This window comes from Simochromis diagramma, unplaced genomic scaffold (genome assembly GCF_900408965.1).
Source record: "Simochromis diagramma unplaced genomic scaffold, fSimDia1.1 OVJJ01000816.1, whole genome shotgun sequence".
In the NCBI taxonomy this organism is placed as follows: domain Eukaryota; kingdom Metazoa; phylum Chordata; class Actinopteri; order Cichliformes; family Cichlidae; genus Simochromis; species Simochromis diagramma.
In genome coordinates this window covers 18061142-18087165 of record NW_024386908.1, presented here as the reverse complement: position 1 = coordinate 18087165, position 26024 = coordinate 18061142, and the positions used below count along the sequence as shown (strand labels likewise).

At 40.6% G+C, this 26024-nt stretch overlaps 2 protein-coding genes across 3 annotated transcripts; one reads left to right on the top strand and one right to left on the bottom strand.

Moving 5' to 3' along the window:
- Positions 1-526: 526 nt before the first annotated feature.
- On the bottom strand, positions 527-13700 carry nup107 (nucleoporin 107). The gene is made up of 27 exons (XM_040035851.1): positions 13693-13700; positions 12335-12417; positions 11513-11608; positions 11325-11419; positions 10778-10913; positions 10591-10694; positions 10392-10507; positions 10265-10313; positions 10062-10133; positions 8431-8519; positions 8271-8346; positions 8077-8190; positions 7404-7494; positions 6296-6375; positions 6132-6191; positions 5866-6011; positions 5738-5786; positions 5578-5647; positions 5376-5491; positions 4634-4823; positions 4444-4550; positions 2738-2840; positions 2476-2636; positions 2260-2385; positions 2019-2132; positions 1740-1907; positions 527-736 (listed from the first exon to the last, which is right to left on the bottom strand). The coding sequence occupies exons 1-27, from the start codon at positions 13698-13700 to the stop codon at positions 629-631; spliced, it is 2727 nt and encodes a 908-aa protein (XP_039891785.1). The 3' UTR covers positions 527-628.
- Positions 13701-14766: 1066 nt separating this feature from the next.
- Positions 14767-21836, top strand: slc35e3 (solute carrier family 35 member E3). Of its 2 annotated transcripts, none has more exons than XM_040035858.1 (8): positions 14767-15069; positions 16324-16784; positions 16920-17030; positions 17112-17171; positions 18631-18729; positions 19082-19164; positions 20070-20154; positions 20241-21836. In XM_040035858.1, exons 2-8 carry the CDS (start codon positions 16392-16394, stop codon positions 20340-20342), a joined length of 933 nt encoding a protein of 310 aa, XP_039891792.1. In that variant the 5' UTR covers positions 14767-15069; positions 16324-16391; the 3' UTR covers positions 20343-21836. The 2 variants fall into 2 exon arrangements, with proteins under 2 accessions (XP_039891792.1, XP_039891791.1); XM_040035857.1 differs by having other exon boundaries at positions 14768-15028.
- The last annotated feature ends 4188 nt before the right edge of the window (positions 21837-26024 follow it).

Here is a 26024-nt window from a genome sequence, read left to right as displayed (position 1 = left end):
TCTCAATTCAAATCCCCAAACACACTGATACGACAATAAAACCATTAAACTCATCCAATCTGAGCAGTTTGGGCCATAAAATTCCTGTTTCTGTTAAAAAAAAAATAAAAAAAAATACAAGAATAAATTATTAATTTCAAAATAAAGGCCAGTCTACATTAGCAGGACATGTTAAAAGATCAGTAAATTGCTAATTTGTTTATATGACATTATTTTACCTCAAAATTATACATATGATCATGCTTTATTAATTTATTTGACATGACCCAGAGCTGTGGGAAGTGTGGGGTGAAGTGGAGGCTGTAAAAGTATTCATGTTACAATCAAGTCATATTTTTGAGGTTGATGTATATTTTACCCCAGTAGCACATGGTTTGGAAATATTTCTAACATAAATAACTGTATAGTTTTTAAATAAAGAATTTGTTTATATGTACATATATTAATTTTAAAACCCAAATTGGCACCTGTGGCAGCTCTCGTGTACTACTGCTTCTAATTAAAATACACAAGGCACTACAGGAAACAGGCTTTTATTTTTTTTATTTTGCAAAAAACAGACAATCGAAAAACAAAACAAAAATCAGCAGCGCTTTAAACACTGCTATGTGTGTGTGTGTTTCTTCGTTCATGGCTGCAGTTCGTAGCCCAGCGGGTCGACTCCTCGGTCCAACAGAGCGAGAGACGACTCCCTCAGTTTCTGCAGAAACCTCCTCAGCTCCTCCTTAGAAAACACCTGAGAGCAAGCAAAGAGGAACAAAGAGTTAAAACAAAGAAACAGAAACCAGGAATTTCTACAAACTTGAGTTTCACGTTCCAGTACAGCTGATGTGAATATGATCTATCAACTCCGAGTATGTTCACCCCAAGTTAAGTCTGTCCTTAAGTAGGGAAAGAAAATCTTCATCGTAAATGGACCTCCAATACCACGATTCACCATGGCAACGGGTCGTTTTAGAGGAATATTGAATATTACCCCATATTTACCCCACTTTAATTTTCATCAGCTGAAGATGGAATCCTAATTTTATATTTGATTTTAAATGTAAATAATCAGCTGTAACCCAAGAGGGACAAAACTAAATAAATACAAGTAAGAATACTGGCAGACTCCGGTAAATGCGCCTTAGGCATAAATTTGTAAATCCCACATTGCCTCGTTTTCCAGTTAGTCAGCTGTGAGACATTTTTCCATCACTGACTAAGTACAACACGATCAATGACTGATCATTGAGATCACTGATCAGTGTGATCTGTGTCTGTAGCTTTGCACGGATCTTTGTTTCTCAGTCATGTAAATGTTTTAGAGGCACAGACAATCTGAAAGCGGCATCACTGTCCAATAATGTCTCTGTCCACATATACTGATGAATGATTATAAAAGTGTGCATGTTAAACACATCTCACTGGGATTCCAGTGCTTGTAAAATCATCTGATGGCCTTGCTCTGGGCTTGGACAGCGACTTCATGAATGAGAAAATAAAACTGAGTGTCAGTCAGGCGGTTCAGGTGTAGCAGGAGGGGTGGAGTCAGAGAAAAAGAGCCTGCTGAAGAAAACCTGTCTGCTCCCATGGTAATTGACTCAGAGTTGAAGTCAACTCTCTTTCTGGAACAAAAAAAGTTTCCCTTCAACTCAGGATTAACAAACTCAGTTGATAGCTAAACCTGCTTCCTGGAGTAATACCCTGACAAAGAAAACATAAGTTAACAGGCGGAAGTTCATGCAGGCTTCAGTTACCTGGTAGAGGCGGTGCTGGTCAGACGAGATGATGTCAGCGAGCCGCAGCGCCTCCTGGTGTCTCGAGGAGCTCTGCAGCACGCTGAGCAGCAGGAAGCTAAGGCGTGGAAGACACAGAGAGCGCAAAGCTGCCATTTGGTGGCTGCGCTCCGAGTCTGGCTCCGAATCCTGAAAACACAACCAACCAAATATTAAATTACCACATGGTCACGTTATGAATGTAGCTGATGCGCCTCAATTAATCTTTTAGAGTTTGTGTGTTGTGATTTAAGCAGTAACCTGTCTGTTGTCGACCATCCAGCCTCCGTCCACGAACAGCAGAACATTGTAGATTCTCTCTTTCACATCTTCCGTCAAAGCATCCAGACGGCAGGACCAGGCGGACAGCGAGGCCTGAAAAACCAGACAATGCACATGTGGAACATCTGCAGTGGTAAAGTTTTTATTTTTAAACACTGATGCCTTAACTAAATAAAAAATAAATTAAAAAATAAAAAATAAAAAAATAAAAAAAAAATACCTGGTACTCCTTTTCCCTCATCTCATTGGCTACCCTCTCAGTGAATTTGGCCTCAGGTGCCGGTGCCGGCTTCTGTGGGGCTGAACTGCTGTGTCTGAACCAGTCAGTGAACGCCTCGTGGGCCTCCTGCAGGACCATCAAAGCACACATTCAGTCCAATACATCTCAGTGAACTGGGTTATAAAAACAACATGAAGAGAGGTGTTGCTAACAGACCAGATAGGCTCTGATGCACAGGTGCTCTCTGATGGCATTCTCGTCCTCAGCAGGAAGCGGCGTGGTCTGACTGATTCCTGACCACTGGGAGCAGATCTCCCTCATCGAGTCTTCCGGGACTTTAGAGAACACCGCCTTGGCTGCGTCATGTTTCTGCAGAGCTAAGGCACGACAGATGAAGGAAGTCAGCTGACCACTAAATCGCAATTTAATTGGAACAAACAAAACCATCAATAAATAAACAGCTAAAAGAAAAAAGTACCCAAAAAATTCCTCATGATGGCATTTGACTGCTTCAGGGACTCAGCTCGGTGGGCAGGGTCATACAGGAGCCAATCAATGACATCGATCTTCCTTTGGTCCTCCTATCAGAGCACAACATCACTGTAGCCATGTTTACATGAACAAAACATCTTCAGCCTGATGAACACTTGGATTAGAAGATCACTGTTCATATGGACCCTAAATTAACTGGTCTGATCAAGACGTGCTTGAACAGAAAACATCAGACTCGTCAAACGGAAACAGACGTTGTTGCAGCTGTGTGAATTTCTCCTGTTATCTCTCTGAACTTCATACTATTGTTTCTGCTTGTGTTTGATATAGGCCAGCTCCAAACAAACTGCCATAAAATACATAATTCCCTTAGGGATTATGTAAGTATTCTAATTCTGAAAAGTGGAGATACGGCACATCAATGACTCAGCAGACTTGTGTATATGGAATAATATTTATGTCAGAAGTTTGATGCAAGAAGAAAAAAAAAAAAACCTTAGCAAATTAATTAATTTCAAGGGTGCAGGTATTCATTGCAGAGTCACTCTCTCGCAGGTAACTTTCTGTGAAAAGTCAGTCGAGTCGAGCAGGAAGGATTCAGATCCAAGAGCAGAATTACCTGCAAGAGCGTGAAGCTCTCATAACAGTCAAACCACACACACTCTCCAGACATTGAGCGTGATGGCTGCTGAATTTAACTGTGCAAGTGGCCCTAAATATCTTTTCCCGTTTCCACACAGTTCACCAACACTGGAACATTCTGCATACCTCTGCTAAATAAGGCAGTTTAGCTTTAAGATGTTCCACATATAAAAATTTTATGTAGAGTTTTTAAAGGTTTAAACCAAAGTTGTGACACATGGCTTAATACGGTGGTTCTCAAACTTTTTGCTAGGCCCCCCCCTTTTTTTTCTTTTTTAAATATACACAAGAAAATCCCCGACACAAGCACATCCTCCAACCACACACATAACAGAAAAACAAACCATCATTATGGTGTAATTACTTTAAGTACAGTTGTTTGTTGATTTTTTCTTACTGTGTAATACTATTCAACACTACTATCAATACATTTTTCAAAAAATGTCTCTGTGCAAAATGGGTTTAAAAACAAACAGCTGTGGGATACTGTTTGTTATTTTAACCGGGGGAACAAATTGTGGCAGGATCAGCCTGATATTATTTGTATCCCACTGTAACTTTCCTGTATAAAGAGATAACATCGCCAAAATTTCATTGTAAGAAGTGTTTGTGAACTAAAAATCAAGAATGTGGGATACTGTTTGTCCGTGATTTGGACAGCCCAGCGCTGCTCCCAAAGCAGGGGAAACAAATGCAGGTGCAGGTGAAGCCAAAGGCAAGATATGCGTCACCATATTTTCTAGTCTTTGGCTTGAAAAGAAGTTGGTTTGGAAACATATGTGGCAAAGGTTCGTTCATCTTCTGCTTTGCATTTGTGTGGAAGCCCCATCAAAACCCTGTCCATTATGCTAGCAGTGTCCAAGCATTCTTTGTTCTTTTTAATTTATACTGCCCCCCCTCTGCAATGGCTCTGCGCTCCCCCTACTTTAGGAAACACTGCCCTAATATATTCCCACACGTGTGCACAGTTACATTTGTTATAATTTAGACAAATTACGGGAATGACCTCATAAGAGAAACTAAATCCAAAGTGAACACTTTGGTCGTTACCTTTGTAGTTCCCGTCTCCAGCGTCTGGCTGTGGTGCGTGAACTCTGTGTCGTCTGTCTCTCTCACAGTCTCCACCACCAGCTTGGTTATGGCAGAAACATCCAGACCTATGCACACACATGGTCAGTTTTCTTTCAGTGATAAAGGGTCTGCTCTTACTGACCTCAGCGTGTAACAGTGTCTGTCTCACCAGCTTCAATGGCGAGCTGCAGGCAGCGGGGGCGGAGTTCCGGCTGGGTGACGGTCTCCAGGAACGCAGCATATTGAGAGATTGCAAGGTCGGCGGGAAGCTGGCCGACGTAGCTTGCCACAAGGTCTGTCTGCTGATCTTGGATCAGAAGGGAGACGTACGCCTTCACCACATCAACGCACACCTCCTCCTAGAGGCGGGAACACGACATTTAAAAATGTGAACCCGTAAACAAACTGATTATCCTCGATGTGAACGCCTCATTCACATGAGCTGGTATTAAAGTTCTGCTGTGGCTCCAGATTTGTATCCTGAATTTTTTAGGATTTGGGGAGAGTTTGAGAAATTGGGGGGGGGGGGGGGTTATAAAAAAAAAAAAAAAAAAAAAAAAAAAAAAAACATAAAGCCCATCTGTTGGACTACGCAGTGTTCCTCACACCCAATCAGCTCAATTCTTTACGCTCAAAATTTGTATTAAAAAAAAGGAAAGGCTGGAAACATGACCAAAAATGAAAAAGTGATTAACTGTTTGCAGTTTTGTTGATTAATTATTTATTCTTTGAGAGTTTGTCAGTCCTGTCTTCTTTACTTTAGGCAAGAAGCTGAAAGATACATTTAAAAGTGAGGTTAAAGTTACATTACATCCGATCCAATCAGCTCTCAGTATCTATAAATTAAATACAGGCTAAAGCGAAAAATTTCTCATAAAATGACCTGTAAAAACCTTTAACGTGAATTTTACCTTTAGTGCCAAACCCAGGGAGCGGAAGAACAGCACAAGGTGAGTCATGAAGCGCAGCAGGTGCGAGGGGAGGGGTTTAGATGTAGTTAGCCAATCGGAAAACTCCTCCAACAGGCCTGAGTGAGACACAAACATATAGGGGTTCATGAGAAACTGGAGCTTACATGTTTGATGCGACCCGTCGGGTCAGAGCTGGTCTTACCATCCAGGTCCCCCAGGATGACAAACTTCTGGATGACATGATAATGCTCTCTCGTCTCCTCCAGCACCCTCTGCGCACAGAAAAATAAACAAACAAACACTGGTTTACTGTGCAACTTCAATATGTCCCACCAATCACATTCAGTTAGAACCGGTTTTACCTTCGACTCAGATGCCTGAAGCTCCTCAAACACTTTCTCCATGGTCCAGCTGCAAGAGGAGGCAGTAGATCAGAGATGAAGCAGTTTTGTTTTTTTAATTTATTTATTTTATTCTGTGTGTGTCGTACTTGGCCTCCAGGTACTCCCGTGGTAACGTCTCCACCTCATGATGAGCCATACCCGAAGACATGAGATCCTTCTCAACCAGTGAGTCTACCATCACTCGGAAATACGCCCACACGCAGTCCTCCCACGATTCGCACACTGCCAGCAGCTAACACACAAACACACACACACAGTCAGGTCTGCCATTATCTAAGATTCGACTGACCGTAAACACAGAGGTGACTCTGAGCTGCTGATTTCTGATTAACACAGAAACTGGTTATATTACCGGTTTGAGGTTCCCACTCAGGCTGGCATAGATCGCCCTCTCATATCTGTTTAACTGCTCCTAAAACACACATTTTATTTTGCTTTATTCTTCTCATTTTCAAGCTTGACTGAACACAAGCTCAGCCTTCTTATTTCTCACACATTTGGTAATGCATGACGTACCTCCTCGGCCATTCTCCAGCAGCAGGCCTTCCATATGCCTCTTTGTGGGTTTCCTTCAACTGGCTGCAACTCGATACCACCTGCAGAGAGAAGAGGACAGATAGACAGTCATGCAGAGAAGGATCGTACGGGTATACTTTGTATTTAAAAAGGTGGGAAAAGTCCCAGAAATTCCTTTAATTAGGGTCCTGCTGCGTTTCCTTATTTCTTGTCATAAATGCTGTTACAATGGTGGATGTACATATTAAACATGGATACAGTTAATGATCACTGTGAGCAGCAAGCCCAGGCTTCAGGAATTGTAATTATCATGGTGGTTCCTCTTCCTTTCTCCAATTAAAGCAGGTGTGTCAAATTTAAATTTCTTCAGACCTCCCCAATGGTCATTCACACTACACCAAAGTTATTAAGCAATAGGTAAATAATTAAATGGCATAAAGACAGAAAGCTGTTATTTCACCATCTACCACAGATATTGGTTTCTTTTTTTTTCTTTTTTTTTTTTTAAAACAACTTGTACACACACACACACACACACACACACACACACACACACACACACACACACACACACACACACACACACACACACACACACACACACACACTACCTGTCAGCCTCCTAGCAGACACCCCTGTTATCATCAATTTTAAAGTCCTAGGTCACCTTGTTCCTCAGTTATCACATTTAGAAGATTTTTAAAAAACTGGACCTTTGACCTTGAGGTCAAGGTCACTGAGATTCAAACCAGTCTGAGATTTTTGGTAGAAGCCCCTATTAATTTGAGCTCTATATCACTTCGTTCTCGAGTTGTTGCACTCACTCAGCAGGATGATGTCACCACCCCATCAGCCTTTCAGAGCCGAGGGGCAATAAGGGCTATTTCTGTGAATTACAAGATTTCTGCTTTATGCATACAGGTCAGTCTGGGGAATAAGCTTCCTGAACTTCAAATAGTAATTTTACATTTCTGTGTCATTATGTTGAAAAACAGAAAGGCTCAGATTTCTTACAGAATTTCTCTCCTTGCTTTGGATGGCTGAGCACAGATATTTAAACTTAAGTAACATCACTCCTTGTGCTCGTTACTTTGGGGCCAGACAGTACCTGAGGTCATGTTGGGGTCATGGTAGAGTTTCCAGCCTTCCAGAGTTGCTGCTCTCCAGGCCTGACCACAGCGTTTGCACAACCGTTGAGCCTGAAAAAACACAAAGACAAACTGCTGAAGACATGAACAGGAAATGAAACTTCACAGCATCCACCAGAGACCATCAAAACTTTTCATTATGTGTTTCAAGCTCCTCTCAGCTTTCCTGTCCTTATGGTGCACCTAAGAGATTGGGAGATCCTCCATGATGTCTCAGGTAAGATCAGCCTAAGCACCAGCACGACACCAATAAAGTGCACTATTAAATTATCTGCCTCTGATTACCCTGAAGCCACCGGGCTTTACAGCTTTCCTGGTGGAAATCCTTCAGAGCTTATACATTTTCTGGATCATAGCAGAGAGAAACACAACTAAAAGCTTGACTTGTTTCAGCTTTTAAACAAAACACTGAGGGTTTTTTGATTTTTTGTTACCCTGACTGAAGAGGCTGGGATGAGAATTAGAGCGTGAACCTGAGACTACGGTTCCCACTCCAGGGTAGCAATGAGTTTCAAGACTGGTTTCAGTCTTATATAGCACTTAGTTGAATTTGTCTGGAAGGTGAACTTTAATAAAAACACTAGTTTATTGATGCCCCTCTATCCCCTGCTGTGCGCCTCAATGTCTCTTCACCTCCTCGGTCATCCCCGCTCTAATCAGTGTGAACAGGTTCTTCAGCAGGCGGACGTCGTCCTCTCTGTCCAGGTCAGCCAGGGGGCGCTGCTGCCGGAGGGGGGCATCTGGGTCCTAAAAACACGTTATGAACACATTCAGAAACATACGGGACAAAGAAATTATGTGATTATGTTTGCAGTAACAGGCCTCACCAGCTCAGTGACCAGAGGGACTGTGAAGGTGGTGCCGCTCTTCCTTCTCATCTTCAGTGCGTGGAGAGTATTCTCCCTAAAACACAAATACCCCACTGATGACTTTAATGCACATAACAATGTGGGCTTTATGCTTACATAAATAAACAAAGGGGCTCACCAGCACACATTTTTGGCGTAGTATTCGATGTTATCAGAGAAATCTCCAATCTGATCCTTGGCAATGCTCTCCAGCCAATCAACAACCAGCTGCAACACAGCAACCACCAGGGAAACAATTAGCCTTACAATCGGCTCATTAGATCACAGGAAATATAGAGTCCAGATACCATCAAGATCAAAAGACTTTACCAAAATTTCCACGCTTATTCATTCACAAAACCATGACGACACTGACTGTCCGATTAGTGGCATTCGGTCTCTTGACGTCACATTTCTGGATCGACTCTGCTCAGCTGGAACACCGGCTGAGTAGGTTACTAAAACAAAAATAACTACCCAGTACCAGGTAATACCACCTAATGGAAAACCCTAAAAACCAAGATTTGAGCTGAGCTGAGCAGGTACTCGTGGGAAAGGGCTTCTTATGAATTAAAACAAATAAAGTAAACCACAACCACCAATACTAAAGATCCTAAAGATTTGGTGTTGCTACAATGGAAATGTAAGTACACAGCTTTAATTTCATGTGGTACAGGTTCACTTTAGTTTTGTGCAGGAGCACAGGATGGTCAGGTTGAGATCAATAAGCTACACAAGTCCCGAGAGTTGAGATAAACTCATTAATGGTGCAGGCCGGATCCAGAAGGACCCAAGTTAACTCACCATTTTCATCTTTGAATGATTTACTGTTAAAATCTAACAAAAATACAGAAATCATGTAACCCTAATTGCAGCTAATCCATGATTAAATCTGCCCTGTAGAACAGACACAGACGCAGCCCCACCACACTAACACTGGTGAACATCAAGGGAGTGGACATTGAGATAGTGGACTCGTATAGGTACCTAGGTGTTCATTTGAATAATAAACTAGACTGGAGCCACAACACTGATGCTCTTTACAGGAAGGGTCAGAGCAGACTCTACCTGCTGAGGTCATTTGGAGTCCAGGGAGTGCTTTTAAAGACCTATCACTCTGTGGTGGCATCTGTCATTTTTTAGAGTTTTGTATATTGGAGCATCAGTTTATCAGCAGCTGAGAGGAAGAGGTTGGATAAACGCATTAAGAAGGCCAACTCTGTTCTGGGATGCACCTGGATCCAGTGCAGGTGGTGGGAGACAAAAGGACTCTGGCCAAAATAACTTCTCTGATGGACAGAGTCTCCCACCCCGTGCATGTAAATGTTGCTGAACTGCAGAGCTCCTTCAGTGACAGACTGCTGCATCCTAGATGCTTGAAGGAGCGTTTCCGCAGGTCCTTCCTCCCTGCAGCTGTCAAACTGTACAATCAAAACCGCTCCCAACAAACAGAGGTTTACATCAGTGCTGTAACTTGTACTATTTTATCAACAGATTCACACTTTAACCAGGGTTTGACTCTTAATTTCATTTAATTTTATTTAATTTAATAACGGTACAGTACTGTTTTTGGTAAACATTGTCCTTGACGTAAATTTGTATAAATTGTGTATGTTTCTGTTCTGTGTCTTGTTTGTATATGTGTCTTTCTTGCTGCTGTTACACCTAAATTTCCCCTTGTGGGACAATTAAAGGATTATTATATTATATTCTAGACAACCTGCAAACCCTCATCACTGTGACTCTTTCTTTTGTGTGTGTGTTAGCTACCTGGCTCTGTCGTATGACGGCATCTCTCTGGAAAAGCTGCTCCACTACAACCTTCTCGCTCTCGCTGGGCACCTACAAACACAAACAGGTAATCATTGCAGCTTCCAGAAGAATCAGATTCCTGCTGTGATTGTGTTGTTTACTGAAGCTAGAGCTCTGTAGTTTTAAAAGAGGCCAAAAACAATCCAGTATACGTTACTCACAACCATGTCTGTCATGAGGTCATCCTCCAGCGCCAACTGGACCCGATCTCTACATGAACACATTTGATTGTTGAAAGTTGAGCAGACAGCCAATTAGTTACAGAAAGTGAATCAGTGAATTAGGTACCTGTAGAGTGAGGTGATGAGCCTCCAGGTGCAGTTCTCCTGCTGCAGCAGCCAACGGACGCCAGCTGTTTTACTATTCTGACCCGCTCTGAGCACCACAGACTGCAGCACATCCACCTTAAGGCATGTGACAGAGGACAAGAGAGCATTTAAAATGAGCACAGCACAGCTTTCACACCACATCAAGCAAACTCGCCTACCTTATCCTGGCAGAGCGCCTGATAATCATCCAGTAACTCAAACACGGCAGAGGAAGAGTGTTTCAGAAAAGCCCCGAGGAACTCTGGGAAAAGACTGGCAGCGGCTTAAAGGAGCAAAAACCGGAGCGTTAGCGGGAACAACAAGACACCTGCAGAGTAACTGGGCATGCTCAGGTGATTTGCTCACCAGCCTCTCCTGGGTCATCCTCCTTTAGGAGAGCTGAGCTGAGGTTCCCGATATCTTCTCTGAAGAAACTCGTGTTCTCCAGACCCGAAACAGGCGACGTGTACATGCTGTTAGTCCAATCACTGTCGTCCAGATTCTACACACACACACACACACACACAGAAAATCATTATGGAGTTGGCAATGAGTTCAACATAAATATGATTGTAAGTAATACATCATTAAGTTCAAGCAGAGTTTGACAAACTGATACACTGAAGGTCTGAAGGTCTGGAGTATCTGAGCAAGCTAACTGGTCAGCAGCTGGCCTGTTTGGGTTAGTGACAGCATTTCCACCAATCACAACTTAACTACCTAAACAAAACCCACACTAATCAATATGTTTTTTTCTGCTGTCTGTATTTTCACATTAAAGAAAGTTTGCGACATCACTGACACAAAGACACCATTCTTTGTGTCATGGAAAACAGTGGAAGTGCAAAGAACTCACGTTTTCATTTATTTAACAAAATATATATACATCAATAGAAAAGTGTGTGTGTCTTACCAGACTGCTGAGTGCGTTTCTGGGCGTGTGTGTGTATCGAGGCGTTCGGCCTCCTGGGGCCAAAATGGATGAAACATCTGGAACTCTGGGAGTAACTGAGACAAACAGATGAATGAGAAGAGAGTGGAGATTTAGTCAAATATAAATGCCTCTGATACCTGTAGAGTGAGTGAGTGAGTGAGTCTTACCCGCCTGTCTGAAGAGTGAAGCAGGTGTGTTCCTGAGCAGGGGCCGGGCTGGAGTCACTGTGGAAATGACAGGGCTGCCACTACCGGGTGATGGGACTGACAGCAACAGTCAGGAAAACAAGCAGCTTCTACTTTATCAATGAACACTGTAGCAAACAGCTCCACAGAACAAAACCCCAGATAAATTAAGCACTTCCAGTCTACTTATGCCACCATACTAAACACAGACGCAGGCGGCAATCAGTCGGTTTATTGCATTAGAAAGGTGAAATAAAAAAAAATCCACTTTTTTTTTTTTAAAATAAAAAAAACGATCAAGAAAGATTGCTGATAATCGTCATCATGATACCCAGAATCTCTTGCTGGGATTTTAGGATTTGTTGCACTTGCTTCATACTACAGATCTTAACCATGACTCAATAATCACAACAATTTCTGCACCATACAATAACACACCAACGGGGAGCTCATTTATAATCCAATTCATACACCATGTCCCACCTGGACTGTGTTTATGCGTTTGTGTGGAAGCTCCACCAAATGAAGCACTCCAAACCAACCAACATTGATTGAATTAGGTTATAAAGCCCTCCAATTCTGAGACTCCACCATCCAAAATGGACAAGACAGGACAAATCACAGTTTAAATCGTAGGGTTACAGGTTCCTGTTCCCATTTTAGAAAGGTGAATGTACCATAAAGCTTGCAGCTACATTTCCACCTTTCCCCTTTATTAAAAGACCCATCAGCAGCTGCTGGGTTGAGTGGGTTGGTGTAGGGGCTAGACAGGAATCAGGTTAAAGTCTTTCTGCAGCAGGATACAGGCCACTTTCTTCCTCCTCCTGCGGGCAGCAACCGTTACCTCGTCGTCTCGAACCACCGGAGACGGCAGCTCACTCTGAGCCCTGAAGGACAAGATGAAGCACAAGAAAGCACCTTACCTAGAGAATTATAAACATATTAATGTATGTGCAGTTCAGAGGCTTTTACATCACTGAATTTACATCTTTTTTTCCTTTCTCTGCTCTCTTTAGGGGTTGCGATATTAGATCATCTCCCTACCCGTCATCCTTTCCCAAAAATTCTCCTCTCCAAGTCCACCTTTACACCATCCGTGAATCTCCAGAGACCATCTTCAACATCCTTTGTCGAATATATGCACCATCCCTCCTCTGCACATGTTCCAACCATCTCAGCCCGAGCTGTCCTTGTATCTAATCCTGTCCATCCCGGTCACTTCAGCTTGACAACCTATTTTTTCAGTGCCACCGTCTCCAAACCATACATTTTGGCAGGTCTCACTAAAATCCTGTAAACCTGCCCTTTCGTGAAGCCATATTGCTTCTTGCTTTTAAATCACCTCACTTCTTAGCTTCAGCATCTCTTTCCCCAGAGCTTCATAGTATGGCTCATCATCTTTATCTCTCTGTAGCTGCCACAGCTCTGGACATCAACCTTGTTCTTGACATTATATGTAAATCTTTAAATTACTAGAAGCAGTCAAAAGAAGACAAAAGACAATTTAATTTTCTAATCACTTGTCAAAGGTTACTGTTAGGTTCAACACAAAAAGCCGTGGCACTTCCCGACGGTTCTCTTTAAAAAGAACAATTTTAGTCACTGGCTTTAACTGTGCCTAAACTAACAAGAAGCGTCACAGTTCTGTGTGAACCCATGCAATGTAAATAAAACAACTACAGCAAACAATTTTGCCACGATATATATAGCTGAGAGCATATCAAAAGTTAGTACTCATAAAACAACAACATACTGCAATCTTTATAACACTTAACGTAGTTCAGTTATAACCTCGCAAATCTATCTTTACGTAATACTTCCCTAATTGCAGTAGTTCTTCCAAAATACTGGCTGCTAACAGCTCTACTAAACCACTAGTTCTTATTTTATTCACCCTAGAAAACAGCTCTTGTTACCGACTGTCAACTGTACCCAAACCAGAACATTTAGCCGGTTAGCATCGCCACTCACTGTGAACGGCAGCATTAGCGCTGTTAGCATTGTTAACGTTAGCTAGCAAAGTTGAAGTCCCTGAATTTAGCACACTCGCGGACTAAATAAAAGGCCAATGGTCTGTAATCACCAGACACATGCCCAACTAACCATACATAAGAGTAAAATGTGTATAACTGCTGAATAACGCTTAAAAATAATGTTTTTACCAGTCCATAGCGGTGAGTTGTCAGTTCCCGCTTCACGAGGTTTAATGGGGCTGCTTCTTCTACATCTTTTCAATTCTCAGCAGACTGCGTCTCTTAATTCACACTGCTGCCCCCACGAGTTGTAATTAGATTGCATCCAGCCTTGTATATGTTTCCACTGTTTTTTTGTAAACTTAAGTATTTTATTAATCATAGAAAAAAAAATCTAAATCTGATTACGTCCAGATCTATTGAATCACTAAAAGAGAACCTGTCTGATGTAAGCTAAAAGATCTCAAAGCAACACATAACGCCACGATATAAAGAAATGAATAAGAACCAAAGTCACTGACATCTATCAGTGTAGAAAGGGTTACAAAGATATTTCCAAGTCTTTGGGACTCCAGTGAACCACAGTGACATCTATTATCCACAAAACTTGCAACAGTAGTGAAAATTCCCAGGAGTTGCCAACCAAAAAATCTTCCAAGAGCCCATCAATGACTCATCCAGGAGGTCACAAAAGCCCCTGAACAACATCTAAAGAACTGCAGACCTCACCTTCCCCAGTTAAGGTGAGAGTTTATGATTCAACAATAAGAAAACAGCTGGGCAAAAATGGCGAGTTCCAAGGAGAAAACCACTGACCAAAGACAGGCCAAAGGCTAGTCTCATGTTAGCCAAAAAAAACATCTTGATGATCCCAAAGTCCACAGAATATTTTGGGAAAAATATACTTTTAGAAGGTTTAAGTCCTGTTACACCTCACAAAAACTAACACCACATTTCATAAAAAGACCATCATACTAACAGTCAAACATGGTGGTAGTGTGAATGTCTGGGGCTGCTGCTCTTTAGGTTCTTTGTGTGGCCCAGTCAGTTTGGACTTAAATCAGACTGAGATGCTTTGGCACGGACTTAAACAGGCTGGAAAACCCTTCATTGTGGCTGACCTAAAGCATTCTGCAAATTCTGCACCCGGCTTAGTTTCTCTATGGAGGGAGACATCTGCCACATAGACCACCTCTGCGCTCCTCTTCCCTCCGGTCCGTTAGCAGCCGCTGTTGCTTGATAGACACAAACGGTAAACGGTGTTAAACTGGGAGGAAGCAGGAACACATTCACTCACTGGGTGTTTTTTTTTTCTTCTCCTGCTGCTAGAAGTCACGGCTGTGTTACGATCTGCGGAAGAGCAGAGAAGACATTCCTCCGGCACAGCAGCGGGGGTTTGGGCACTGCAGAGGCCGGGAGAGGAGCTTCGAACGCCGGGGAAGACCGGTACCTCTCCGGGGTTTGTTTGGCGGCAGCAAGGCGAGACGGAGGAGAAGCAGGGAGGCAAATGGAAAGATGACCCGAGGTAAACTTTATTCAGTGCGTGGCAGACAGACAGAGAAGCGGATAAGTCTTTTTTTTTTTTTTTTTTTTTAAATATATATACTACGTATCGTTTTAGATGTGAGTGGAGCTGTGAACTTGAGTAGCTCTACCGGTTTCCACCTAATGGTTTTAAGTAAGACATAAAGTAAGACCGAGCATCAGGCAGAACTCCGTTATTTTAACCGTTAACCATTACAAACGGCAAAATGTTCCCTCCGGTAGTCTGAAGACTTGGAGAGGACTTAACGATTATTATGCTATTTACGACACTGGATTACAATTTAAGGAACTTTCTTTTGTGTGCTTTCAGTGTATTGGAGTAAAAAACACCAATATTAATGTCTAATATTCAGTTAGGTCCATAACTATTTGTTCACTGGGACGCCTAACGTGGCTTAGCCATTATTACCCTAAAAACACAAATAAATCTATGATAGAGAGCAGAAACTTCATAAGTCACCAAGTAAACGCACTGCTCAGCCCAGCAGCACCCAAAAGGCCACTACAGATAATAAAAACAACTTTATGACATCTAACCAAGTAAAAGACTTGGGCAAGTGTATCACAGTCAAAGTCTATAACTAAGGGATGACTTCATGAATGGAAATGGAGATGATTTACAACAAGGTGCAAATACTGGTTACTATTAATGCTTATTATTGAAGTGATTGCTTACAGAAACATGAGGATGGATTGCAAAGTGTAAAGGGTTGTACTCGCTGCTCACAGTCAGACAAATGACACAAAACCGATCAGATAGCTTCAAAGTGGAAATTCATAATGACCTAAAGAAGGCTGCAAAAGTAAACTAAAATAATAATAATGTGATATTCTTCATTGGACAAGTCAGTCACCTGATCTCAAACCAATAAAACAGCCTTTCTGTGACTGAAGACTCAATAAAACAAGCAGCAGCTGACAGGAGCTGAAGTAAAGGCATGGCGGAGCATCTCAAAGTAGTAAATGCAGCATTTGGTGATCACTGACTTTCATCCAAGTACCAAAAATAATCCCTATATTTAAGTTAGTTTGCTCAATTACGTCTGAGACTCAAAAATTGAGGTCTATGTATAAATATGATAATATATTTACCTTCATATAGTTAATTCAGTGCTTTTGTTAAACCTTTTAATGATTTTTTTTTTTTTTATTGTAGTTGTTGGATTCTCAAAATAGAAAAACACTTATCTTGCTTGTAGCTTGTATTGTACCATGAGCGTCTTGACTTTTTTTTTAGTTTTAGACTTTCTAACACTCGTATCTCTCTTTGGCCAGTGTGAGCAGCTCAGCTAAGTTCAACAAAGCTCCGTCTGAGTAACTTTAACTCTGAGGCCTCCCAGATCATGGCTGCCAGCTTTTTAGCCAACAGGCGCATTGTTGCTGGCCTGCTGGTCAACCTATTCTCCTCCATCTGTATCGTCTTCATCAACAAATGGATCTACGTACACTATGGCTTCCCCAACATGACCCTGACCCTCGTTCACTTTGTGGTCACCTGGCTGGGACTCTACTTCTGCCAGAAAATGGATGTTTTTGCTCCAAAAAGCCTTCCGATTCGCAGGATCGTGTGGCTGGCTCTGAGCTTCTGCGGGTTCGTGGTCTTTACCAACCTTTCCCTACAGAACAACTCGATAGGAACGTACCAGTTGGCTAAAGCAATGACCACTCCCGTCATCATCCTCATCCAGACCACCTACTACAAGAAGACCTTCTCCACCAAGATTAAACTTACACTGGTTAGCAAAGTCCCATCTGCTTGTTAGAGCTGTAGAAACATGCCAATCTGAATGATTCTTACAGGATACTGGGGTTTGGGTCACTTTGGGGTAAGTGAGAAACAATGTCAGCACAATCTGTTCCCCTCTCCTCAGGTACCCATAACATTAGGAGTGATACTGAACTCGTATTATGATGTGCGGTTCAACTTGCTGGGGATTGTGTTCGCGTCTCTTGGAGTTCTGGTGACGTCACTTTACCAAGTGGTGAGTAAATGTATATGCTGACAAAACACTCCACAGAGACTGAAGTAAAGTAATTAACTGTTCTCCACATTTCTCTCTCAGTGGGTGGGGGCAAAGCAACATGAGCTCCAGGTGAACTCCATGCAGCTTTTATACTATCAGGTGAGACCCAGCCACAAACCAAGTAAAAGATCACTGAATACTCAGTATCTAGAGTTAGATAATCTAATCAGTTTTCCTATGTAATACTGCTTATTATGCGATGGGTTTAGAACTGGACTGCTTACTTTGCTTGCCTTGAGTTGTTGGTCATTATTTATTATTGTTTTGTCTGTGGATTTTATAAGATGTTAGAATTGATTTGGAACTCTATTTTGGAATTTGCAACAAGACTTTTGTACTTGTTGATTTTATTTATTTATTTTGACCAGAGACTTGATTTTAGATTTATTTCCTTTTATTGGGGCCTGAGGTTTGTAGCTTTAGTTTAGGGACATAATTGGAGACTCGCTGGCTTGTCTCGACTTGGAACCAGACTGAAGATGCAAGGCTTTGGACTTTGTTCCCTTTCATTTGGGATTTGGCCTAAGACTTTCAGATTTAGTCCCAGGACTTCTTTGCATTTTTTTTGGAACTGGAGTTGGAAATTAGACTTTTAATATTTGTTTACTTGCTAATATTTTATTTTGGACTTGTTTCCCTTTGCTTGAAACTTGTAATGCTAATGATTTATTACAGGACTTGTTGATGAACAACTGGGCTTTTGATTTTGGACAGCAAACTGGATAGGGACTTTAGACCCTGGGCTTAATTTTTGTACTATTATTCATTTCATTTGGATTATTTCCTAGGACTAATAAGTATATTTCTAGGAATGTTTGGCCTTACATTAAAACTGGAATTGGGACTTGTTATGCTTTTCTTGGGATTCTTAAAGACTTAAAATTTTCATTTTTGATTTGCAGGTTGCTGAATTGTGTCTTGATTTGGATTCATGATATTTTCTTGGACCCGCTGGTACAGAATTATGTGGGACTTGTTACGAGTTGTCATCTAGAGTTATATTGGTACTTTTTGATACTTTCAGATGATTTGGGGCTTTGACGTTGGCCTATGGCTCGTCCTGTAACTTGCTGATATAAATTATTCAGGACCTGTTACCGTCATATAGGGCTTCTTCATAATGACTTGCAAATTGCCTTGAGATCTGCTGATGTTTGGTTTGGAGCTTGTTTGTACCATTCAGTTCCAAATGATGGTATTGGAATTGGACTTGGAATTAAAAAGTACTTTGTCCACTAGATCTTTAGTACCACGTATTTAACATAGTTTTCAAGGTTTTTGTTTAAAAAAACAACAACTTTAAAATTAATTATTTAAAATGTATTAATTAAAAATGATTGTTTGACGATTGTCACCTCACCAATACAGTGTAGACTAGAGCAGTAAAATCAAACGTTAATCAGCTTCAGTGTCTATTAAGCAATGTGTCTTAAAGACACATTACAGGTCAGAGACAGATTAGCTGAGAGCTTTGGAGTAATAGTAGGATGTTATTTATATTTTATACTTGATATAATGCAATGGCTGTAGATTTTTACTGCACAGACTGTCCTTTTAGGCTCCTCTATCGTCAGCCTTCCTGCTCTGCATCGTTCCACTGTTTGAGCCGCTGACTGGATCCGGAGGAATATTTGGACCCTGGTCTTTGCCTGCTCTGGTCAGACTCAACATGACACACACACACACACACACACACACTAACACACCATTTAAAAAGACGCACACAACTGCAGCTACACGATCTGCAATTGGATCTAATGTCTGGGACTTTCCAAGTAATAGTCTGCCACATTTTATCAAAGACATTAAAAGCGGGGCATTTATTCTGCCTGTCTGTTCTGCTGATTGTCACATTGGTCAGTTGGTTATTAAATACTGCTATATGTATTAATAGATAGAAGTGTTTAATTTAATACATTTTGACTCATGTTCCAAGTCTTAGTTTGAGATTTGGAGCAGCTGCTAACAGTGTTTTCCTTTTCTTCTGGCTGCTTTCTTCTTCCTTCTAGATGACTGTGCTGTTCTCGGGCGTGGTGGCTTTCCTGGTCAACCTATCCATCTACTGGATCATTGGAAACACCTCACCTGTTACGTATCCTCAAACACTTGTGGGCCAGAAGAGGTCTTGCAATGTCAGTGGTTGCTTCAGTTTGTCGTGGATCTCGTTGGAGTTTACTTTAATAAGTAAACTGAAGTAATTTGTGCAAATATGAGGCTTTCTTTGGACTTCTTATGTTCCTGATCTCCTTCAGGGGAGACATTGGTTTTCTCTGGCAGCTTTGGGAGCTACATATGTGTCAAACTTTCTAGTCTTATTGAAAGGGTTGCAGAACTTCTTAAAAGGGTGTTTAAGAAGTTCTTTACAGTGAACCTGTTTATGTCTTGGAAAGATTTAAAACCTCCTTGAGTCAGTTTTCGTGTTTCAGTGTCTTGAAGTCTTTGTGAGGAGCTTTTTAGGGATTCAAGAACTCCAAACCAAACACCTCTTTAAGGGTTGAGAACTTTTATTAAAGGTTTCGTGTCTTCTTGATCATTTCGCTGGTTTTCTTAGGTTTTGAGGACTCACCCAGGTTTTTGGAACTTTTTTTTTTTTTAAAGAATTTTTTAAGGCGGGTTTAGGTTTCTGGTTTTATTGGTATTTTGTGAGGAGCTGTCTAACCTAATGCTCATCTAAATCAAAAGTAGGCAGTTGATGTAGTTCAGGCATCTAACTAGTGTTTTTAAGGCATGTTGAACATGTTATCCTTCCAGAAAGTCACAAAAGAGAGAAAGGCCTGTACATTTCTCCATTGATTGCTTTCCTTACACCTCTGACCCAGATTAGTGGTAAAAAAAAAAATGCAAATTGCAATTAAACATCTTGAAGAGGTCTTCAGAGACTTCTGGAAGAGTTGTGGTCTTTTCAGAATAGTGCTGAGGGGTTTGCCTCAAGGTCCTTCTGGTACAAATATTTCAGATGACATTCATAAATGTTGTTATCCTGATTCTAGTTCACAGCTATAACATGTTTGGTCATTTTAAATTCTGCATCACACTGGTTGGTGGATACCTGCTCTTCCATGACCCACTCTCACTCAACCAGGTGAGTCTTCCTGTGCTGCTCTGATGAGTCAAACCAGGCAGTTTTCAGTTTCCAAACCTTCTACTCTCTTCCCGTCTCTCACTCAGGCGTTGGGAATCCTCTGTACTCTGGCAGGTATCCTGTCCTACACTCACTTCAAGCTGATGGAGCAGGAAGAAGGGAAGAGCCGGCTGGCTCAAAGACCCTAGGCCATCTTTACATGTTGGTCTGCTGCACAGACTCCTGCTATTGGCCATCCACAGTGAGACCGGCTGGAGATACCTCTTTAGATATTTTTACCATTTTTATTACAGGTATTTTTTTAGAAGAGAAGGGATTTCATCGTGGATCGTGTCAGATTTAAACGTATATGGCATGTTAACACTGCTGTTCGTACTACTTCCACTGAGCTTCAGCAGCACTGATCCAAAGTCTTAAAGAAACCTGAAACTCATCACAAAGGCAGCTCCTCAGTGTTAAATCACTCTCATCACGCAGCTTTAACACAGATGGATGGAGGTGTGGTTTAAACCAACCAATCAAAAGAAGGCTGCAGTTGAGCTCTGTGAAAGATCCTTCAGGACACCAAACCTTCATCTGCTGCTGGAGGCTGAAAAAAAATTGCAATTACAGTAATATTAGAAAAATTGCATCATCATCTGCTGTTTTTCTGATTTTTGGTACTCACATTAGCTGTAGAGTTGAAGGACTTCGACATTTATGATAGTCCAGACATGAAGGCAGAAGACATTGATGGGAATCCATCAGCAATCTGCATGGACATGTTTAAACAAGTTTACATGGTGAATACTTCTGTCAGGTCCCACCTGTTATCCATCAACCACTGGAAGAAACCAATTTGATTTGAAGTGAAATTTGAAGGATTTTACTTATTAAATCATCTCAGTGACTTACAGATCATGAACACAGAAACTCAGACACTGTTGGGGCTACAGCAGTTTTCCAAAGAAGTCAGTGGCAGAAGCTTTTCTGTTATCAGCCTCTCTGTATAAGTGATTTCCATAGACTGATGAAAATTAATTTGATTGCAAGTCAAATACCAGTAACTTACAGGTGGTATGAAGTGATAAATGAGGTTCAATATTCAATAATCAGTTACTAAATAACTTCTCCATAAACTTCTAAAATTTGTGGAAGACTTTATAATCAGGCAGAAATGGGTCAAAGTGAACTGGTTTATAAAATGATGGTTTCTTCCATTTCTGAGTCTCTGGCTCCTGTTACTGAGCTGAAAAGTGACTCGTTGCAGTTCTGCAGGACTGAGTTTGCTGTGTAAAATTTTTGTGGATTTTGCAAACGTTATTTGTTTGGCCCTTCAAATCAGACACTGCCCTGAATGATTCATTAATCTGTTGGGGGGTTTTGTTGTTGTTTAGAGTCTGCGATAGGTCTAGTTTTATTTCAGATTTAGCCACATTCATTGCTGATGTAACTTTTTTAAATTAGTATTTTTTTTTTTTGATAAAATTTTCTTAGCTTGTGTAGCTGTTATTTGGAGACATATTGCATTGTTTGGGGTTTTTTTTCCTGATCCTTTGTCTTGACCCTGTTGATGGTACAGGTGGGATTTTGGGGACGTGGCTCAGCGAAGCATGACGATCTGCTATTGTGGATTACATATCTGGAGAAATATTCAGTTGCTCAAAGAACTGTTGAAATAAAACTTTAATCTTCTGCATCTACAGTGATTTCTTCTTCATGACACTTTGTGATGTACAGCAGCTTCTGAACATGTAGTCCTCAATCTGACATCCTCATACTGAGCATGCTCAGTAGAGCTTTCTTGTTTATATTTCACTGTATTAAGCAAATTCAGCCTGCTGAATAAAAACAAATTTAGTGGCAGTTTGCATTGTTTGAGGGTACACAAGTATCTAGATGTGGTGCTCCTGAAAAAAAACCACCATCCGTTAGTCTTTATGATCTTGTTTACTTGCTATCATAAATATGCTATTAAAATGACTTCTTTTATTAAAGGTGGCCAAAGTCTGAGCCAAAATTTCTGACATGCAGTCTTGTCTACTCTTCACTTTGTATTAAGCAAGAAGGAATGTTGCATAAACGGACATCTTGTGCACAGAAGCTCTACGCACCTGCTGTTCAAACCTGTGTATTGGAGGCAGCCAATGAGAAGAGAGTTGGTTTAAAGGGTGAGGATGAACTGAGTTTGAGCTTTACAGCAGTAGCTTTGCATGACTGTAAAATATGGAGTTGGAAGTTAGCAGAATGGTTTAAACACCCTCTTTAGGAAGGGCAGCATTTTCATCATTAATCGTCCAGACATGACATCGTAAAAAAGCACACGGTTGTCATCTGTAATAAGCATGTTATAATATAACCACACCTAAGTGGAGTTCTCCAGTGAATGGCTTCGCTGTGGAGCGTCCCTGGGTTTCCCCTCACATGCATGTGTGCCTCATTCATACCGTGCCAATAAAGCTGCAATTGTAACATACACACACACACAGCAAGGCTGTGCCAGGAGGGAATTTCAGATGAATGAACAAGTGGAAAGGGTGTGTTTAAATAAATCTCTACTCTCTGAGGAATGAGCAAAACCCGAGAGCTGTTATTAAACTGCATACTGCGGGCATCCTGCTGCTACCACTGTGGGTATGTATAGATGGTATTCAGAAGTGTTATTTTTGGGAAGAGAGGACTAAAATGCAGGCTCTGAGAGGCCGAATAAAAATAAAAGGAAAAGTTAGCTTTAAAAGCTGATGAAATACATACTGCTAAAATCACAAGAGGAATCAGAGACTTGTGAAAAGCACAATGAGAAAAAGTGGAAAAGAGGGAAAGGCAGAACTAGAGCCACAGCTGAATAGTTCATTTCTCTTGGGAAAGTTTCTAACTGAGTGAAGTGTCCCTGAAGCGCAGCCACAATAAGAGCTGTCTGAATTCTGTGAATACTTGGGAAAAGTACTTCAGCCTTGTTGTCTGTCTTGTTGTATCTGCCACCGTCTTCTAAACCATACATCCATTCTCTTCTGCTTATCTGTCTCAGTGCTAACCACTCCACCCTGTCTTCTTCCCTCTTTTGTGCACTGTCGGTTGCTTTGGATGGTTGACCTCAAGTATTTAAACTCATCCACCTTCGCTGCCTCTACTTCTTGCTCACTTTTCCACCTGTCTTCCTCTCATTCACACACATGTACACACACACACCTTCATCTTTTGGTAGTCTGTCTACACACCTGCATCAACAACATGCAATGTCACATTATTAAGGAGGCTTTTGTAAGTGGAGCTCCTCTGAAGGTGGAAGTGGATCCTCTGAAGTTTTTATGAATTTCCCTTTGCATCTTTCCTTGAATTCATAATTTCTTCCATTACGATCAACATAAACTGATTAGGAAAAGGGGGTAGTAGGTCAAAATATATGCAGACGGCTGATTGGTAAAGAAGACACAGATGTGAACAGCTAAACCTGGATAGACCGAATATAGGGGAAAAGAAAAAAGGCATGAAGTAAAAAACCATTTAAGAGATTTAAGAAGTAACTGAAAGGCAAATAACTGACACCGGTAAAGAAGAAAGTCCATAATAACACCTCTACTTGCTTGTTGAAAACCTGCAGTACCCATGTTGAGTCATATCAGGGCATTAAACAGCCATTATCAACTGTAACCTTTTCACAGATATAACTAATACCTGCTCACAGCCCAGACGTGTGCTGATTAGTGATTAACGAAAAGAAGACTGTGGAATAATCCCCCACAGGTAACCTAAAGCTCCTGTTAACTAGTGGTGAAAAATTATAAATAGAAATAACAGTTAAAATTGCAGACAGAATATAATTATTTCTTCAGTAGGACTCTTTTGTCCTTCACAGTTTCTGTTATCAATGCATAACATTAAAAACCTGGCAATGTTCATATATATATATATATATATATATATACACATACATACATACATATATATGTATGTATATATAGGCTGTATCCCAATTCAGGGTCTGCAGCCTTAAAGGCCGCAGTTTAAGGCCGATTACGTCATCGTAATCGCGACGAAGGCTGCTCGAAATGCGGCCCTCAAATGCGTCCTTCATTTCCCTGAATTTTAAGGACGTGGCAGTGTAGACTTAGTGGCCCAACATATCCCAGAATGCATAGCGCGGCGGTGGGTGTGGATAATTTTGCCGAAAAAAACGGCGGACGAGGGGCGCCCGAAGAGTAAACTTTAAGTACTGAATATTATGTCACTTATTTATGTGCAAATGTTTAATAACGAAGAACATGAAAACATTACTGTTGGCCACATGTCGCCAAAGTTATGTGACATTAGTGACGTTTGTACTAACTTGGTTTTAAAGCCTTTACTTTAAAATATACACCGTTCAATAGCTGACCTTAATCTTACAGAGAATGATCAAAGCTCATGTAGAAACAAACAAACAAATGAACAAAAGATTTTCTCCTTCATTTCTGTCAAACAATGCTGTATGTAACGTTTCCAGCTGTTAGTATCATGGTTGCTAGGCAACCTGGGCAGCGCAACGGAGGCTAGACCGTCCCATTTCACAAGCCTCGCACTTCCGGCCTTAGCGGTCTTTAAGTACGCGGCCCTTGTGGACCGTTAAGGCTCTATTTTTTTTTTTTTTCATTAGTAATATTAACATACAAACAAAATGCACCATATATTACAGATTCAGAGAATAAACATTCCTTACATATTAACAACTTTCATACATAGGAAAAAGAAAATATAAAGATGGGGTCACATAACTTAACAGATTATTAACTTACTAAATCAAAATCTTCCACAAAGGAAACAAAAAAAGCAGCCTTTTTCTTTTTAACTAAGGTCTAACTAAGGTCAAAGATTTAACCAACAGGTTTAAGTCATTTTTCCAGTAAGCTAGTGTTGGTTTAGTCTTAAAAAAACGACATTTATGTATAAATTGCTTGCATATGATTAATAACATATTAACACCATAATTAGTTTTCTTTTCTTTCAAAAACACTCCAAACATTATCATATTTAAGGTAAATGGGGTAATTTGAATCCCACTGGAATAAAGCCAGGTATGAAAATCCAACCAAAATATTTGTATAAAATTGCACAAAAAGAATAGATGGTCCAAATCCTCCTCTTCTGTTTCACAAAATACACAATTACCCGTTTCTATTTTGAATCTATCACCAAGGAGTCTATTTGTCGGGTAAATTTTATTCAAGATTTTAAATTGGACTTCTTTCCCTTTAGGAGGGATAGGGAAGGTGATATAATCAGTTCTTATTTTTTTCAATTTCTTCCCTTTGGAAATCTTTTAATATGTAATTACGTCTAAGTAAATATGGAGAATAAAGACTCCTTAATGAAGATCTTAGAAACTTATTATTGCATTTAGCATCACAAAATCGAATGCCATCTATATATAATTGCCTTAACTTGGGGGAGATGTCAGAATATATTATATCATTTACAACTATGTTTTTAAGTGACAATGGAATGGATTTTATAACCCGATTAAATTTACTTTTAGAACATTGGATATTAAACTTTTGGCAAAAATCTTGATGTCCTAGAACATGTCCTTCCTCATCTACAAAGTGGGCAATTGCCCAAACACCTTTTGATAACCAATCTTGAATAAAAATAGATTTTCTGTTCATCAGTATATATCTATTGTTCCAAATTGGGCTATTATGTGGAGTGAAATTATGTTTAAATAACATTTTCCAATAAAGAAGGACCTGTTTATGGAATTCAGAGAGTTTAACAGGTAGCTTAGTAATTTCAAAATCACATTTTAGGAGAAAATCGATACCCCCCAGTGTGTTAAAGACCTTACTTGGTATAAAAAACCAAATGGAGTGTGGATTATTTAGGAAGGATTTTAACCATTTAAGTTTCAAAACACC